This window comes from Sapajus apella, unplaced genomic scaffold, assembly GCF_009761245.1.
Source record: "Sapajus apella isolate SASKATOON/1434 unplaced genomic scaffold, GSC_monkey_1.0 scaffold33, whole genome shotgun sequence".
Lineage (NCBI taxonomy): Eukaryota > Metazoa > Chordata > Mammalia > Primates > Cebidae > Sapajus > Sapajus apella.
The window spans coordinates 22,135,730-22,153,061 of NW_022436973.1; the positions used below are offsets into that span (position 1 = coordinate 22,135,730).

General features: G+C 59.7%; 1 protein-coding gene across 8 annotated transcripts; it reads left to right on the forward strand.

Annotated features, from left to right (window-relative positions):
* Nucleotides 1–1,146: 1,146 nt before the first annotated feature.
* On the forward strand, nucleotides 1,147–15,155 carry ADAM33 (ADAM metallopeptidase domain 33). 8 transcript variants are annotated; one of them, XM_032295549.1, is made up of 22 exons: nucleotides 1,147–1,352; nucleotides 3,631–3,710; nucleotides 5,999–6,075; nucleotides 7,963–8,041; nucleotides 8,215–8,291; nucleotides 8,370–8,559; nucleotides 9,113–9,178; nucleotides 9,262–9,333; nucleotides 9,496–9,662; nucleotides 9,749–9,833; nucleotides 9,915–10,057; nucleotides 10,549–10,726; nucleotides 10,821–10,910; nucleotides 11,129–11,324; nucleotides 11,473–11,581; nucleotides 11,678–11,876; nucleotides 11,960–12,037; nucleotides 12,118–12,226; nucleotides 12,311–12,458; nucleotides 13,790–13,881; nucleotides 14,030–14,158; nucleotides 14,431–15,155. In XM_032295549.1, the coding sequence occupies exons 1-21, from the start codon at nucleotides 1,289–1,291 to the stop codon at nucleotides 14,149–14,151; spliced, it is 2,421 nt and encodes an 806-aa protein (XP_032151440.1). In that variant the 5' UTR covers nucleotides 1,147–1,288; the 3' UTR covers nucleotides 14,152–14,158; nucleotides 14,431–15,155. The 8 variants fall into 8 exon arrangements, 6 of the variants coding, with proteins under 6 accessions (XP_032151440.1, XP_032151443.1, XP_032151441.1 ...); XM_032295552.1 differs by having other exon boundaries at nucleotides 14,087–14,158; nucleotides 14,382–15,155; XM_032295550.1 differs by having other exon boundaries at nucleotides 14,087–14,158; nucleotides 14,428–15,155.
* Nucleotides 15,156–17,332: the final 2,177 nt, after the last annotated feature.

Below are 17,332 nucleotides of genomic sequence, written 5' to 3' on the forward strand. Positions count from 1 at the left end.
GATAAAGAAAATGTGGCACATATACACCATGGAATACTATGCAGCCGTAAAAAGCGATGAGTTCATGTCCTTTGCAGGGACATGGATAAAACTGGAAACCATCATTCTCAGCAAACTGACACAAGAACAGAAAACCAAACACTGCCTGTTCTCACTCATAAGTGGGTGTTGAACAATGAGAACACACAACAGAGCGGGGAACCTCATGCACCAGGGCCTGGAGGGTTGGGGGCTGGGGAGGAGTAACAGGGGATGGGGGGATTGGGGAGGGATAGCATTAGGAGAAATACCTAATGTAGGTGACAGGGCGATGGATGCAGCAAGCCACCACCATGGCACGTGTATAGCTATGTAACAAACCTGCACGATCTGCACACGTACCCCAGAACTTAAAGTATAATAAAAACCAAAAAACAAATTTGCACCGAGTAGGAAAACAAACCTTTAAAACATGAAACAGTTATAACTGAGGCCAAAAGGGTCTCCCAGGTCTGGCAGTCTATAGCTTTATACAATTTTGCCCTCTGGCCATCGCCAGGGACAAAGGGTTGTCTCTGTCAGCTGCATCCCCTTTTGCCCAGCAATGAAGCCCTCAAGACCTCCGTCTTCACTGGCTCCCTCCTCTTCGCGGGCCTGGGGCCAGCGGCTGGCGGCCGCAGTGGCTCAGAGACAGCAACCCTAACAGCAGCAGCCGGTGGTGGCCTGGACCTTCCTACCCCTAGGGGCACCCAGCGCAGGTGGATGACCCGACTCAACCTCCGCCAGGTTCTCAGGGAGCCTCTGGGCAGGACGAGGTTGGCCCCAGGAGACCACGGAAGAGCGCGCTCCCCGCGCAGACTTCAGCAGCAACAGGCGGCCTTTGCCCTCCGCCCCACCCCGCACGCCGCGGTCCTCAAGGAACCTTCCCAGCGGTTCCGCTCCGTCTGCACTCTGCCTCCAGGAGTAGAGGCCCTCTGAGACCGACGGGCCGGACGCCTGGCGCGGGTCACCCGAGGGGCCGCACGGATTCCCCTCTCCGCCCAGCTCCACTCCTCGACGGGAGGCGGCCGGGGAGAGACGTCCCGGCTCCCCCAGGGCGCACTCCGTCGGGGCCCTAGGTCAGGCTACGCGCAGGGTTGGCGGGGAGGGGCGGTAGGGAGCGGGGGCGGGAGGCCGCGGTCCCGGGCTGCAAGGGGCGTGGGTCGGCCGCGATCCAGCCCGGGCGGAGCCGGCAGCTGCAAGCTGCAGCCTCGAGGTCGAGGCGCTCACAGCTCTGGGCTGGAGGCTCCGGAGAGCTCGGGGGTTCCCGATGCAGCTGCTGCTGCTGCTGCTGCTGCTGCTTTGGCCAGTGCGGGGCACCGGGGTGCTTCCAGGTGAGGACGCGGGCGGGGTGCGCCCTGCCGGGCAAGAGAGGCAAGCTGGTGAGGGCGGTGGTGGGGGCGGGGGTGGGCTCTGCTCAGAGCCGGGGTCAGCGCCTGGAGGGTCTCACAGCCTCGGGACCTTATGAACAGGGGGTCAGGGCGTGGGGATGGTTTAGGGGGTAGTCTCCGTGGCACCTACCCAGGGACGCTCAAGTGTGCTTGGGGTGGTCTGGGGCCCGGACTTGCCCGCACTGCCCGGCTGCCACTCTGCCGGCAAAGCAGAGGGCATGGCCCCTTCCCCCTCGGGGGCAGCCCAGCTTCCGGCCCGCAGCCCCCTCTGCCTGGATTATCGCTCCCACAACCTCCCAGCCCCCACCTTGTGACCCGCTCCTGCACCTCCACCCCTTAGGACTCAGCGGGGCTCCATCCTCCAGGAAGCCCCCATGCCCAAGAGTCCCCCAGAGTCCCTCCTTTGCTCTCAGGCTGCAGAACTAGCTGTGGCCTGCGCCCTGCTCCCCCTCGTCCCTCCTCGCAGGGCGGCGCGTGTGTTGTTTATAGTGTTGCCTTGTTTGGTGAGCTAGAGAAGGGCCTCTGCAGACCGGAGGTCCCTGTTTAGCCTTCCCTGGGAGGACGGCAGCGCTGTCTCCTCGGCGCAACCCCTCCAAACAGAGACATTAAGATGGGACTGGTAGCAGCCTCTGCAAACAGGTGGGAGGATTAGCCAGTCCTGCACAGCAAGTGCCTGGCCAGGAACAGGGAGGGCAACCGTGGAGGAGGCGCGCAGGGCAGGGCCAGGCGGTGCAGCCTGGGTGGTGGCTTCCACAGCGCTGTGCGCAGACCAAACGAATACAGGGGCCCGCTCTATTCTGGCCCCAGGAGAAGGTCCTAGGCGGTCCACTCCTCCCTCCCCTCTGAGCCCTAGCCTGGGGCCAGGGGAGGCCAGGGGATCCCTGGGAGAGGGGGGCTCTATGTGCCCAATACCAACCTGGCTCTCTCGGCCTCCACTCCCATCCACCTGGTCACCGGATCTCCAGCTCTGCCTCCCTCTCCTTCATCCGGGTCAGGTGCCCGTGGCCACCATGTGTCTGCAAGGCTACGGGGAGAGCACCCGCACCACACCTGTGTCTCGGCCCACCCTACCTCCTTCCCAAACCCTTAGAGGCCTAGGACCAGCAAAGCTTGGTTCTCTACTCTCAGTCAAGTGCTCTCTCGGCTGAGGGACCTCTCCTCCTTCCCCTCCCCAAGATCCACTCAGACTCCTTCCCGCATTGGCCCCCCTCAGCCTCCTTTCCAAGGTGGTGGGCTCCTCTCTGCCACCATCTGCCTGATGGTAACTCACTCATCCAATCAAAGAGGGCTTCTTGGAGGAAGGGTATTTGATGCTTGGAGTCTGGGAGAGAAGATGGAGGAGAAAAAAGGAGTTGGGTTGGCCTAGCAGGAACTGAGTCACTTCCACAGGCAGCCATCAGCCCGGCAGGACTGAGGCCAGGGCTGCGTGGGGATGCGGGCTGTCTGTGCCGGGAGCTGGGACTGGGTACCGGGGGAAGGCGGGCCGCTGCAGGCTCTGGGTGCCTGGAGCCTGGCTCCTGCAGGGCAGTCCTGTGAGAGTGGTTGGGGCTAGTGGGGGGCTGGGAGCATTCCAGGGGAGCATTCCAGGCGCCTTCTGAGTAATGTTTGGCTCTGGGATTCCTCCTAGACCCCCCTTAGCACACCCGGCCTGGGAGCAGTGAGGCTGTGTCTGGAAGCCTCCCCTCGCCTTGAAGAGACGAGGAGGGGCCTTCTGGGCCAGAGTACCAAACCCCTGCCACCAGGACGGAGTCCCCGAGGGAGCTCTGGGCAAGGTGGACCTCCCAAGGCAACATCTGGCTGTTTTTCTCGGATGGTGGGAGACACAGGCATCCTCCCTTCATAGAGCTCTCACCCTAACAGCATCTGCTGCCCATCTAAAAATACCCACGGCTGCCTCCCTCTTCCCTTCGCCTCTGCACTGGTAGCCTTGGCCTCTTCCTTGTGATCCACAACTCCAAGCCTGCCCCTCCCAACAGTCAGGGGACTCCCATGTCCCCAGCTGAGCTGTCCCTTCCCCAGCCTTCTCTTTTCCTCCTTCTTGGTAGGTCCTCAGATCCAAGGATGCCCATCGGTGTCCCTCCTTCTCCAGGCTGAGCCCATGAGTGTTGAAGATGGAGTCTGCTCTGAAAGGCCTCCCGTGCCTCCCTGGGTGTGTCCTCTAACCCCCTTCGTCTGCTGTGTCCTGTTGGGTCCCCTCACCTGTGCTCTGTCTTCACTCTAGGACCTACCCCTGGGCAGCCAGCCACCGCCCGCTGGGTCCTGGATGGACAACCCTGGCACAGCGCCAGCCTGGAGGAGCCGGTCAGTGCTATGTCACCCCATCCTCTGCAGGGGCCCTGAGCCTCCCAGCCCTTTTATCCCTCCCCACATTACAGCTTGGCAGTTTTGCTGGGGTTCCCAGAACCACCATGTCACTACTCCTTTAGGCCCCTACCCCCTAAAGGAGTGGGCAGAAGAGGGCATCAGGGTTTGGTATCTAGATCTCGTGAGCCCGCACACATGGAAGTCATTTCAGCTTCTTCGGCCCCACCTCCCCTTCCCCGCCCTCCCTGGATGATCCGGCTCACCCCACCCTCGCCAGGCAGAAATGGGTCCAGGGTTTGTGGGGCCTGAAGGTTTTCAGGAGCCAAAAAAAAAAAGAAAAAAAAAAAAAAAACACCAAAAAGAAAACCTTTTGCAAAGTTGACCAGAACATATGACCCTGTGGACACACTGCTGTCTCTCTCAGGGCCCTGCCGCTGAAGGCCTGAACCTCCAGCCTCACTGGCTCCTGTGGAATCCACTTCTGGCAGGGGACAGTGGTCACTCTTCTGGTCCCCCCAGATGTAAGACCACCCCATGTGCTTCTGCAGGACACTGCCCCAGCCTCCTCCCGATCCCACCCTTCACAAGCTTCCAGAATAATCACGCCCCATGCTTGTGCCATACTAGCTGTGCCGCAAACAAAGAGGCCAGTAGCCGCGATGCGCCTGTTTTACAGAGGGGCAAACGGAAGCCGAGAGGTTAGGGAAACTGCCTGTGGTCACAGCTCTTTAGGCTGGAGCCTGAGACGCACTGAGCTCTGAAAGATCTTAAACCATTTTTGGAGTTTCCAGCCTTACTGTCCAAACCCAGCAAGAGGAAGAGGGAAGGCAGGGGAGCGTCGCCACAAAGGCTAGGAGGCCCCAAGAAACCCAGCAGCTCCCACCCTAGGGCCCTCACTGGGATCCCCTAGGCCCACATGCCCCCATTCCACTGGCCAAGCAAGGCACTGGCCTGAGCTTTGAGACTGTCCTCACCACTCCCGGGAGGGGAAGGCTGGGCACACTGGGTCATTCTGCCTCTGGGCCTCCTTCCCTGTCTGGCCTGGGCTGTGACCAAGAGGGGAACCCCAAAGGGGCGCTGCCTTCCCCCAACTGTGGGCCCTTTCCCCCAGGAAGCCTGCCAAGATGGGACAGGAGACAGAGTTGAGGCTGGGTATCTCCTCCCACAGCCAGAAAGTACTCACACTTCAAGATGGGGGGTATATATCGAGGGGCAGGGTACCAGGAGGGCAAGGGTAAAGACAGTAGAGGGTGCCGAGGGATGGGACCTCGAGTATGTCCTTCCATGTGGGCCACCGCCCTTCTCCCAGTGCACATCTTTCCCCAGCAAAGCAAGTGGCATTCCAGCCATATGAGCTCATGTTGGAGGCCTTGTGGGGCCTGTGGCCAGGGGGGCAAGGGCAGTCTGCTCCCCACCTGCAAAGGAAGAACTCCCCCCAAAGACTCGGAGACCCTGGGCCCCAGCCCAGTGCATTTTTTGAGAAAAGGAGTCAGGGGTCAAACATTCCAAAGCACAGCAGCCTCCAAGGAAGCTCCTGGACCCCCAGCCAGGCTGAGTGGACAAGGGGGAAGTGGGGTGTTCCCACAGGGTGGGAGAGGCCAAGAGGGTGTGGGAAGGAGAGAGAGTTGGCAGACCAAGCCAGGCTCCTGACACCTAGCTGAGAGTTGATGTGCTCTTTGGCTGGAATGGGGTTCATATTTACTTCATGGGTCCAGTGAAGCAGGTGTTGGGGCGGGAGGGACAGGGGCTGCTGGAGGCCCAGGAAAACTTTGGAAGAAGGGCAATTTGCCAACATTGGAAGTGGAGGGGTAAAGTTTGAATTCTATAGGGAATGAGCGGCAGCACGATCTGGAAGCAAGCCTCAGGTGGCGGAGACTGTGAGGAGGCCCTGCCACGCTGCCCGATGCCCCCACAATGTCCTTAGCACCCCTCTGTCTTCCCCTGCTTTTGATGCCCCTTCTGAGTATGAAAGAAGAGGGTGGGCCAGGGGAAGGGCACCTTTCTGGGGCCTCTGATCTCTAGGGAGGATGTTGGTGCGCCTGGCAGGCTGTGCTCTCGCCCTTCCAAGGGGCTGTGTCAGGACAGAAAACATCCTGAGCGTGGGAACATCTTTGTATGTTCTCACCTCCTCCCCGCCCTCCATAGTATGTAGGGGGTCCTACTCCCCCGACAGCCCACATTCTCCCCATGAACTTCCTCCCCAGCCAGTTCCACAGGCCACCTGCTCCCTGGCAGGCAGGAGGCCTGGAGGCCACCATCTCAGCCCCGTGCTCCTCCTTGCCCAGGTCTGGAGGCCAGATGTGGGACTGGTGGCCCTGGAGACTGAAGGCCAGGAGCTCCTGCTTGAGCTGGAGAAGAACCAGTGAGTGCCAGGCTGGGGCAGGGCTGGGAGCTGAGAACAGACCCACTGGAGAGGATCAGTGCAGGGAGCGGGGACTGATGTGGATCTGTGCGGGTGGCTGGATGGGCACCCTCAGAGAGGGTGCAGGTGACAGGGAGAGTCACGCAGGCCTGTGGCTGGCCCCCTGAAGGCTGAAGAGGACTGTGGAGGCTGTCAGCCTCTCTGTGGGGCACATCGGTCCTCTCAACCCCAGGAGTGGCTTGTCAGCTCCCTGCCGGAGATGAGTGAGCACCACCTAGTGGACATTTGCAAGATATGCTGAATCAAAAGAAAATCGTAGATGGATCTCAAAGAGGAGTGGGCACTCCAGGCCAAGGGAACAGCAGGGACAAAGATGCAGTGGCTTTAGGAGGGTGAGGTGGGTGGACCACCTGAGGTCAGGTGTTTGAGACAATCCTGGTCAACATGGTGAAAACCCATCTCTACTAAAAATACAAAAAATTAGCCCGGCATGGTGACGCGCACCTGTAATCCCAGCTACTCAGGGGGCTGAGACAGGAGAATCACTTGAATCCGGGAGGCGGAGGCTGTGGTGAATGGAGATCCCGCCATGCACCACTCCGGCCTGGACAACAGAGTGAGACTCCGTGTCAAAAAAAAAAAAAATAAATAAAAAGCTGCAGTGGCTACACTCGGGGGCAGCAGTTTGTCTGACCTGCCTGGAAGGTCTCCACCTGCAGGGAGGGGAGCAGGGGGAATGAATTTGGGAAGGACAGATCACAGAAGGCCATTTTAGTGCTCTGTGTCCAGAGCCAAAGATTTTGAGGAACAGTCAGGGCTGTGCTCAGGGTGGCGCCTCGGCTGGGTGGAGCGGGTGTCCGAGATGGAGCACGGGCTCTTGAAACCATCCAGACTGTGTTACCAATAGATATCCCCTACTGAGTGTTTGTTTGACCTCAGGCGCTATTCTGAGCACTCAACATGTGTTTTAGTCTCCTTGTGGAGTCGGACGGACTGGGAACAAACTCTAGTTCCACTGTGCCCAACCATATTTTCCCTGGGGCCAACGTCCCTACCGTTTCAAAGGGGTAGTCACATCACCTACCTCCTAGCGTGGCAGGGGTGGGGAGCAGAGCTGGGGCAGGTGGGAGAATTCCGGGAAGGTGGAAGCAGCCGTCATTTGGGGGTGGTCTGGAGGTAATGAGACCAAGGTGAGTTTGGGGTAAAGGATTTTCTTTAAAGAAGAGAGACTGACTTATGATTGATCCATCCATGTAGGAAGGATCCTGTTGAGATGAAGCCTAAAAATGGAATCATTACCCAAGTGGGGTCTGGAGAATGCGGGGAGGGCAGGAGCAGGCGTGGGCAGTTGGAGATTCTGTTTTTTCTGGAGGCAGGGGGTGTGCATCAATCACTGAAGGACAGGCGGGAGGCTTGTGGGGTATAGAAGTCTGAGGAAAATATTTTAAGGATCTAGGGCAAGTTGGGGCGAGAGGGTTGACAAAGGAGGGCAGCAGGCAGGGGAACCTGGGGAGTTCGCCGTGTTTCCCTGACTCCAAGTCCCATTCCTTGGCAGTGTCTCCTGACTCCTCCCCTCCCGACCTGTGGATCCAGCTGCCTGCTGCAGGTCCCCTGGGGACCACAAACTCTTCCGCTCTTCCCGGTGTCCTCCCTGGCACTTCCCATACTCGCAGCTCCCACAGCTAAGCCATCACCAAGGCTCCTTCCTCTAGCCCCAAGTGTTCCTGACCTGAGCAAGCCACCATTGCTCCTGTCCCTTCCCTAAGATACACTGAGTGCCTCACTCATAAAGCTGCTCCATTAGCATTTAGGGAGGAAGGCTGGGAGACATCCTGGAGGAGGCAGAAGGAGGCCGAATTCAATGCTCCCTGTAATACCCCTTCCCAGCAGGCTGCTGGCCCCAGGATACACAGAAACCCACTATCGCCCAGATGGTCAGCCAGTGGTGCTGGCCCCCAACCACACGGTGAGATGCTTCCATGGGCTCTGGGATGCACCCCAGAGGCACCCCCCACCATTCCTGCCCTGCTCCTCCTTGCACTCCTAAGGGGAGGTTGGAGCCAGCCCCCACCCTGCCCTCCCTCTTGCCCTCTTGCTCAAGCCCTGGCTGAGATTTGGGGCTGGTCCCTTTCTCCCTAGGATCATTGCCACTACCAAGGGCGAGTGAGGGGCTTCCCCGACTCCTGGGTAGTCCTCTGCACATGCTCTGGGATGAGGTGAGTTCCGGAGAGGGGGCTGGGCCTGAGATGGGGAAAGACCTCCCTCACACCCGCTCCTACCCCTCTGCACCCTAGTGGCCTGATCACCCTCAGCAGCAATGCCAGCTATTACCTGCATCCCTGGCCACCTCAGAGCTCCAAGGACTTCTCAACCCACAGGATCTTCCGGATGGAGCAGCTGCTCACCTGGAAAGGAGCCTGTGGCCACAGGGATCCCGGGGACAAAGCGGGCATGGCCAGCCTTCCTGGTGCTCCCCAGAGAAGGGTCAGGGTGTGGAGGAGATGGGAGTGGGAATTTGATTTGGGGGGCTGTGGATACAGCCATAGCCCTCCAGATCGGAAGAGACAGGAATTCACAGGCCTCAAGCCAGGGCCTCATGTCCCAGTTTTTTGTTTTTTGTTTTTTTTGAGACAGAGTTTTACTTTTGTTGCCCAGGCTGGAGTGCAATGGCCAGATCTCAGCTCACCATAGCCTCTGCCTGCCCGGTTCAAGCGATTCTCCTGCCAGAGTAGCTGGGATTACAGGCATGCACCACCATGCCTGGCTAATTTTTTGTATTTTTAATAGAAGGGCTTCTTCATGTTGGTCACTCTGGTCTTGAACTCCCAACCTCAGGTGATCTGACCGCCTCAGCCTCCCAAAGTACTGGGGTTACAGGTGTGAGCCTCCGCGCCCAGCATGTCCCAGTATTTTTATTGGAGCCTGAGGAAACATCTTCTAGGACACATGCTAAACTGTTCTTTCTGGGAGCTGGGGTTGGTGGTCAGGGCTGGAGCCCAGCGGCTTCCATTCAGAGTCCCCATTCGCCCCTCCGCAGGACAGGCGAGAAGCACACAGGACCCCGAGGTACCTGGAACTGTACATAGTGGCAGACCACACCTTGGTGAGGGGAGACCCCAGGGGTTGACGGAGTCTGGGATGGGGTCAGCTCAGCCCCTCAAGCCACCAGGATTTCTGCCTTCCCAGTTCGTGACCCAGCACCGGAACCTGAACCACACCAAACAGCGTCTCCTAGAAGTCGCCAACTACGTGGACCAGGTTGGGGGCAGCAGGGAGAGAGCAGTGATGGGGATGGCGGCGGCAGGACCGGCAGGTGCTAGTGGGGTGCGGGGAGGAGGAGGGGCGCCCCCACGTAGGAGCAGCCGCGCGGTGGAGCGCCTGGTCCCGGCTTCAGCCCGCCCTACCCTGCCCCTCCCTCAGCTTCTCAGGACTCTGGACATTCAGGTGGTGCTGACTGGCCTGGAAGTGTGGACCGAGCGGGACCGTAGCCGCGTCACGCAGGACGCTAACGCCACGCTCTGGGCCTTTCTGCAGTGGCGCCGGGGCCTGTGGGCGCAGCGGCCCCACGACTCCGCACAGCTGCTCACGTGGGTGCCTCTGAGCCCAACGCGGGTCCCGGGAGGGGAGCCCTCGCCTCCTGGCCCCGCCCGGTCACGCTTCCCTCTATCCCCAGGGGCCGCGCCTTCCAGGGCTCCACAGTGGGCCTGGCGCCAGTCGAGGGCATGTGCCACGCAGAGAGCTCGGGAGGCGTGAGCATGGTGAGCCCCGCAGAGGGGGGCGAGGGGAGGGAAGGGAGGCCCAGCGGCCCGCACTGATCGCCACAGTGCACCGACCCCTAGGACCACTCGGAGCTCCCCATTGGCACCGCAGCCACCATGGCCCATGAGATCGGCCACAGCCTCGGCCTCAGCCACGACCCCGACGGCTGCTGCGTGGAGGCCGCGGCCGAGCCCGGAGGCTGCGTCATGGCCGCAACCACCGGGTACGTGTGTGGGGGGTCGGGGCTGCGGCGAGGCGGCTAGTCCTGGGGGCTCCCTCCGCCGCGTTTCTTTGGTCGTCCCTCAGTTTCCTCTTCTGTAAAATGGGATGATGATCATAGCGTCCACTTCAGGGTGATTCATGAGGTTTAAAGGGAAGAAGCGCAAAGTGGATTCTCAACGGTATGAAGATTGTTTTCGGAGTAGCCTGGCGAGGTTACTTCCACACCGGGAGGAGCACCGCCGGGTCCCGATTCCACCTTGGGTCCCAGGCTGCCCACTCTTGGGGCCACACTGTCCCCCGTCCCGCTCGCTGTGTGACTTTTCGGGGGTCACTTCCCCTCTCTGGCCTCTGCCTCTAGAGGATTTGAGCCTCCCATCGCTCAGGCGTGTCTGCGCATCTGGCGCCTGTAGCCAAACCCAGGGGTGGGGATCGGAGAAGCGCGGGGGTTGTGGGGCTGTCCCTCCAAGCCCAACGCCCTCCCCACCCTGGTAGGCACCCGTTCCCACGCGTGTTCAGCGCCTGCAGCCGCCGCCAGCTGCGAGCCTTCTTCCGCAAGGGGGGCGGCGCGTGCCTCTCCAATGCCCCGGACTCCGGGCTCCCGGTGCCACCAGCGCGCTGCGGGAACGGTTTCGTGGAGGCGGGCGAGGAGTGTGACTGCGGCTCTGGCCAGGTTAAGTCGGCTCGCCCGCCCCTCACTCGGCTTCTCTGCCCAGGTCTGGGGCGCTGCGCCCTCACTTGGTCCCCCCTTGCTTTTCTGGTCTCAGGAATGCCGCGACCTCTGCTGCTTCGCTCACAACTGCTCGCTGCGCGCGGGGGCCCAATGTGCCCACGGGGACTGCTGCGCCCACTGCCTGGTGAGGGCATGGAAGGTTCAGGGTGAGGGTTTTGGGGCGCTTAGGAGCCGGCCTGTTGGCCTTAGCTAATTGGTGCCCTCAGGTTCCCCCGCTGGGTGCTGGCGTGGGTCGGCCTGGCCCTCTGGCCCAGCTCCTCCAGCTCCAAGCAGACTCTGGGCGCGGACCTCTCATTGCCCATGGCCTCTGTCTGCCCTCCCCACCACCCGTCACCTGCGCAGCTGAAGCCGGCTGGAGCACTGTGCCGCCAAGCCATGGGCGACTGTGACCTCCCTGAGTTCTGCATGGGTACTTCCCCGGACTGTCCCCCGGACATTTACCTACTGGACGGCTCGCCCTGCGCCAGGAGCAGTGGCTACTGCTGGGATGGCACATGTCCCACGCTGGAGCAGCAGTGCCAGCAGCTCTGGGGGCCTGGTGAGAGGACACTGGCACCCTTACACCCTGCCCCCCATTCTCTGGTCAGCCCAGTTTTCTGCTGTGGGGAAGATAGGCAGGGGAAACTGAGGCCCGCTGAGTGTGGCACCTATCCCGGCTGCATCCAGCCTAGCCCATGCTTCCTCAGGCTCCCATCCAGCCCCCGAGGCCTGTTTCCAGGTTGTGAACTCTGTGGGAGATACCCATGGGAACTGCGGCCAGGACAGCGAGGGCCACTTCCTGCCCTGTACTGAGAGGTAGGGAGTGGAGCTGAGTGGAGGGAGCAGAAGCTATGGAGTGAGCTTGGGAAAGGACATACTGCCGCTGTTGACCCCCCTCTGCTTCCTCCCCAGGGATGCTCTGTGTGGGAAGCTGCAGTGCCAGGGTGGAAAGCCCAGCCCACTCGCACCACACATGGTGCCAGTGAACTCCACCGTTCACCTAGATGGCCATGAAGTGACCTGTCGGGGAGCCTTGGCACTCCCTGGTGCAAAGTTGGACCTGCTTGGCCTGGGCCTGGTAGAGTCAGGCACCCAGTGTGGACCTAGAATGGTGAGCTTTGCCCACCTGACCCCTCCTTGCCACTTGACTCCCACAGGCAGTGTCCCCCTCACTGCCTGATGCACTGCCCATAGGTGTGCCAGAGCGGGCGCTGTGAGAACACTGCCTTCCAGGAGCTGCAGCGCTGCCTGACTGCCTGCCACAGACACGGGGTGAGAGCCCAAGGGGCGGGGGTGACCTTGGGGTTCCTAATCTCATGTGACCCTCTTTCCCTTCTCTCCCCTTTCTGCAGGTATGCAATAGCAACCATAACTGCCACTGTGCTCCAGGCTGGGCTCCACCCTTCTGTAACAAGCCAGGCTTCGGTGGCAGCGTGGACAGTGGCCCTGTGCAGCCTGAAAGTATGCCAGTTGGGGGCAGGTGGGCAGGAGCAGGGGGGCTGCCCCCACTCAGGACTCAGCCTCCCCACTACTCTGTCCCTGCAGGCCGTGACACCTTCCTGTTGGCCATGCTCCTCAGCGCCCTGCTGCCTCTGCTCCCAGGGGCGGGCCTGGCCTGGTGTTACTACCGACTCCCAAGAGCCCATCTGCAGCGATGCAGCTGGGGCCGCAGGAGGGACCCTGCGTGCAGTGGGTAGGCTCCAAATGCCTGCTTCCTGAGCCCACTCCGGGTTTCCCCTCCTCAGAGCTCTGCTGGGGCTGCAGGAGCTGGGGCAGCCCTCAGCCTTACCCACAGGCGCAGAGAGCAGCCCCAGAGGCTGTGGAAAGAAGTAGCTTTGAACAGGAGGTTCCAGTGGCCTCCCAGGCAAGCCAGGGGGTGGATCCCAGCACCCGATCAGCACTGCCAGGCGTGGCCCCCTACCTCCCATTACAGCCTTTCTCGTCCTCTGTCCTGCTTCTCCCACCAGGCGGCTGCCTCACCCTTGACTTCGCCCTTATTTCCCCGCTCAGATTGCAGCCCCTGCACCATGCTGCCCCTAGAGGCCTCTCCAGCCTCTGTCTCAGGAGTTTTCAGCCCTTTGCCACTTCCTCTGTCCAAATCACCTCTGTCAACCCCTTCAAGTTCCCAAATGCTGGGCCCAGCAGATTTTTTCACTCCATACCACTGGCCAGCTATGGCGCTGGATGTCCTCTATGCCAGGGCCCTGCCCTAACCCGGTTCTCTGTGACCTGCGGGGGGAGAGTCACATAATACTAAGCATGGCTGTCCAGGCACTCTGTGGCCATGTCTATCATAGCCAGGTCTTGGGAGGGCTCTGGGTAAGCCAAGGGAGATGGCAGTGTTTGGGTCGAAGATAGGGGCAGAGGGCATAACAGACAGGGGCAGGGTACCACCTGGGCCCCGGGTGGCAGCTAAGAAGACCCTGACACCGTGAGTAGTGATGGAGGGTCTGTGGGCAGAGGAGGAGGTGGCCAGAGCCTGGCATGTCAGCATGGAGGGGACACTGCAGAGGGCGGAGGCTGCTTCTCATCCCCAGGCGGGAGTTTTAGGGTAGGAGAGAATGCTTTGAAGGAACATCACAGGAAGTGGCAAGGCCCTGGGAGATGGGAGGGGGACAGTCAAAGATGGCTTGTAATCATCAAGGGCAGCAGGGTACCCAGCGGCAAGGTGAGCAGACACAGCTGCTGCAGTGGGGGACATCCAGGTTTCTTTGGAAGCTGAGTGATGCCAACATCTGGAAAGTGCCAGGCTGCTGGGTGGTGCCGGAGCCTGGAAGAAATGTTAGGACTGGAGAGAGGGGGTGCCAGCCGTCCTGCGAGGCATGAGGCACAAGTGGAGCCTGGGTCCCAGGGATCCCCTGAAGAGGGAGCTGGAAGGGAGCTGAGAGGGTGACTTGGAGCAGATGGGTGCCCCAAGAAACTCAGTAAATGCAGAACTCCCCAGGCTGGATGCCATGCTGCGGGAGGCAATAACCCACTCAGGGTCAATGTGCCAACTTCCTGGACTCTTATCCCACTGCTCAGGCCTAAGGATGGCCCACACAGGGACCACCCCCTGGGCAGCATTCACCCCATGGAGTTGGGCCCCACAGCCACTGGACAGCCCTGGCCCCTAGGTGAGTGAGGCACTAGGGAGAGGCAGAGAGAGAAGGGGAGGGAAGGGAGGGCAGGGGAGGGGAGGAGAAGGGAAGGGCTCGGTGCCTCCTGCCTCCTTCCAGATGGGCAGCACCCAGTCACCTGGAGTCCCCTGTTGCCCCACCCCAGCCCCCGGGACTCCTACTGACCATATTCACAGCACTCACCCTCCACTATTGCTCCCAGGCCCTGAGAACCCTCCTGAGCCCAGCAGCCACCCCGAGAAGCCTGTGGCCCACAGCTCCGCCTGACCCGAATGTAGGCGGGGACGCGGATTCAAAGCCTTCCCCTCCCATCGCCCACTCTCCCACCTCTCCCATCCTTCAGCTCGATGCCCCCAATCAGGTTTCTGGGCACGAGTTTATGACCTCTCGAAGAAGCTGTTATCATGGAGACCAGAATGCTGGAAACCCCTGGGCTGGGGAGGGAGAAGCTGTGAAAAGCCTCACTGAGGACAGACTCCCTGCCTCACAGCTTGCAGGCTGGAGCCCAGTCCTTAGGGGACAACATATCCTCCTCCTTCTCAGCAGATCAAGTCCAGATGCCAAGATCCTGCCTCTGGTGAGAGGTAGCTCCTGAAATGAACAGATTTAAAGATAGCTGGCCACTGACAGCCACTCCAGGAACTTGAACTCCAGGGGCAAAGCCAGTGAATCACCGGACCTCCGGCACCTTCAGGAGCTTGGAAGTTTCTTCCTCACTGGAGCTCCGACCTACCCACTCCAGGACCCCAGAGCCTCATTAGAAGCTGCCCAATGGAGACCCCTCTCCTGAGGGGTAGGGGACACTGTTGGACACACCCTCCAGCTCAATAATCCATCAGTCCCAGAGGCAAAGGTCACACAGCCCCTGACCTTCCTCACCAGTGGAGGCTGGGTACTGCTGGCCACCCGAAAAGGCCTCTGTCCCGTGAGGCTGGTGTGTCTCCTACATGCAATTTCCACAGACCCAGCTCTGTGGAGGGCATGACTGCTGGCCAGAAGCTGGAACTCTGGGGCCCCTATGGTTCCACTGAGTCCACACTCCCCTGGAGCCTGGCCCCTGCAAACAAACCCAATTTTGGGGACCTTCCTTCCTGTTCCTTCCCACCCTGTCTTCTCCCCTAGTTGGTTCCTCAACCCCCACCCCCAATCCCAGTGCTGCACCTGAGGTTCTGGAGGAACCTGGAGTCTGACAGCCTCTCCCCCATTCTGTGTGTGGGAGGGGACAGAGGGAACCATTTAAGAAAAGATACCAAAGTAGAAGTCAGAAGAAAGACATGTTGGCTAGGCGTGGTGGCTCATGCCTGTAATCCCAGCACTTTGGGAGGCAGGAGTAGGAGGATCACTAGAGGCCAGGAGGTCAACACCAGTCTAGACAACATAGCAAGACCCCATATCTACAAAAAAATTTAAAACTTAGCTGGGCATGGCAGTGTGTGCCTGTAGGCCTAGCTGCTCAGGAGGCTGAAGCAAGAGGATCACTTGAGCGCAAGAGTTCAACACTGCAGTGAGCTATGATGGCACCACTGCACTCCGGCCTGGGTGACAGAGGAAAAAGAAATTTTAGGCCAGGCGAGGTGGCATACACCTGTAATCCCAGCACTTTGGGAGGCTGAGGAGGGCGGATCATGAGGTCAGGAGTTTGAGGTCATGATGACCAACAAACAGCCTGGCCAACATGATGAAACACCATTTCTACCAAAAATATAAAACATTAGCTGGGTGTGGTGGCATGCACCTGTAATCCCAGCTACTCGGAAGGTTGAGGCAGGAGAACTCCTTGAGCCCAGGAGGCGGAGGGTACAGGGAGCCGAGATCGGGCCATTGCACTCCAGCCTGGGCAACAGAGCGAGACTGTCTCAAAAAAAAAAGAAAGAAATTTTAAAAAGACATGTTGCACTTGGACCTCAGTTAGTTTTTTTTCCTGTATAAATTCAACCCTACCAAGTGCCCTGAGGACCACAAGGGGTGGTGGCTGGCAGGCTGAGCCCAGATGGCAGCCAGGGCCCCAGCTGTGTGTTTGGGCACAGGACGGTGCTGCCTACTTTGAACACCCTCTTTGCCCTGTCACTCCACACTCCCTTGGGCGTTCACATTCTCCCTTTGCTTCATGCAAGAGCTGTCAAGTGGCCTGTATCAGCCAGCTGATGCCACATACCAAAACCATCCCCAAACTGATTTCGAGGAGGCAGCCTCAGTGCAGGCTCCACTCCACAAGCCCAAGGGCCTGGGTGAGAGTGCTCTCTAAAGACCCCCTCCTGCCTCAGTTGTATCTGCAACATTTTAATTTATGAAGGTGACTGAATGATGACACAGAGGGGCCGATGCCACTGAAAGAGGTTATTACAGTTTCCCACCATGCGGGGCCACAGTGGGGCAGGAGGCACCAGGTTTGGTCCAGGGACAGAATCAGGAGCAAGGGGAAGGCAGAGGCACAGCCCTCATTGACGTCTCCACTGGAAAGGCAAGGCAGGCCGGGGAACGGGGTAGGACCAGCCTTTTGAATCATCCTGGTGGGCTCTGGGGTGTGGGGTTGGGCTCTAGCTGTCTGGGTCAGTACCTGGCCCTGGGCTGGTTTAGGGCAGGGGAAACACTGGCTTGGGACATGAGAGTTCCTTGAAGGGGGTGGTTGGTGTATGGAGTTCAGATTGGTTGGTTTGCATATGAAAGGCGTGAGTTGTTTCTGATCTCCAGGAATCAGCATTTTCTCCCCAGCCAACAAGCCCCCACCCTGAGATGTTAAACCATCATAAAACAGAGAATCTAAGGCCAGGCGGTGGGAGGATCAGCTGAGGTCAGGAGTTAGAGACCAGCCTGGCCAAAATGGTGAAACGCTGTCTCTACGAAAAATACAAAAATTAGCTGGGCATGGTGGTGGGCACCTGTAATCCCAGCTACTCAGGAGGGTGAGGCAGGAGAATTACTTGAGCCCAGGATGTGGAGGTTTCAGTGAGCTCAGATTTCGCCATTGCACTCCAGCCTGGGTGACAAGAGCAAGACTCTGTCTCAAAAAAAAAAAAAAAAAAAAAAAAAGGGAATTAAAAGAAAATTTTTAATCTCCCCCCCCCTCCCTTACCCTTCAGGAGGGGGTGTCTGGACCCTGCGGGACTCCAGCTACAAGGGACCCTAGGGGAGGCCAACTCTGCCCTATTGGCTATTCCCTAAGACTGCCCAGCACCTGCTCTGTCCCTTCCCAATTCAGTGTGGAACCCTGGGAAGGTCACATGGGACAGAAAGAAGGTGTGGGAGGGGGAGCCCCAGTCTTGGGGAGAGGCCTGTCTGGAGCCGGGGATCACCTGGCTGTGCTGGAGAACTGAAGAGAAGCTCAGCAGAACACAGCTGGCAAGGGGCCAACAGCAGAAGCAGGAGGGACACAGAAGTGACTGGAACGCAGGAGGGCAGTCATGGACCCTGAGGCTGAGCCGGGATGCTGAGGGGCAGAGTGGACATC

Coding starts and splice junctions, on each gene's coding strand:
- ADAM33 (XM_032295549.1), top strand. CDS start 1,289: ATGCAGCTGCTGCTGCTGCTGCTGCTGCTGCTTTGGCCAGTGCGGGGC. Junction 9,179..9,261: donor TAGTGGCAGACCACACCTTG/GTGAGGGGAGAC, acceptor CTGCCTTCCCAG/TTCGTGACCCAGCACCGGAA. Junction 9,663..9,748: donor GACTCCGCACAGCTGCTCAC/GTGGGTGCCTCT, acceptor CTCTATCCCCAG/GGGCCGCGCCTTCCAGGGCT.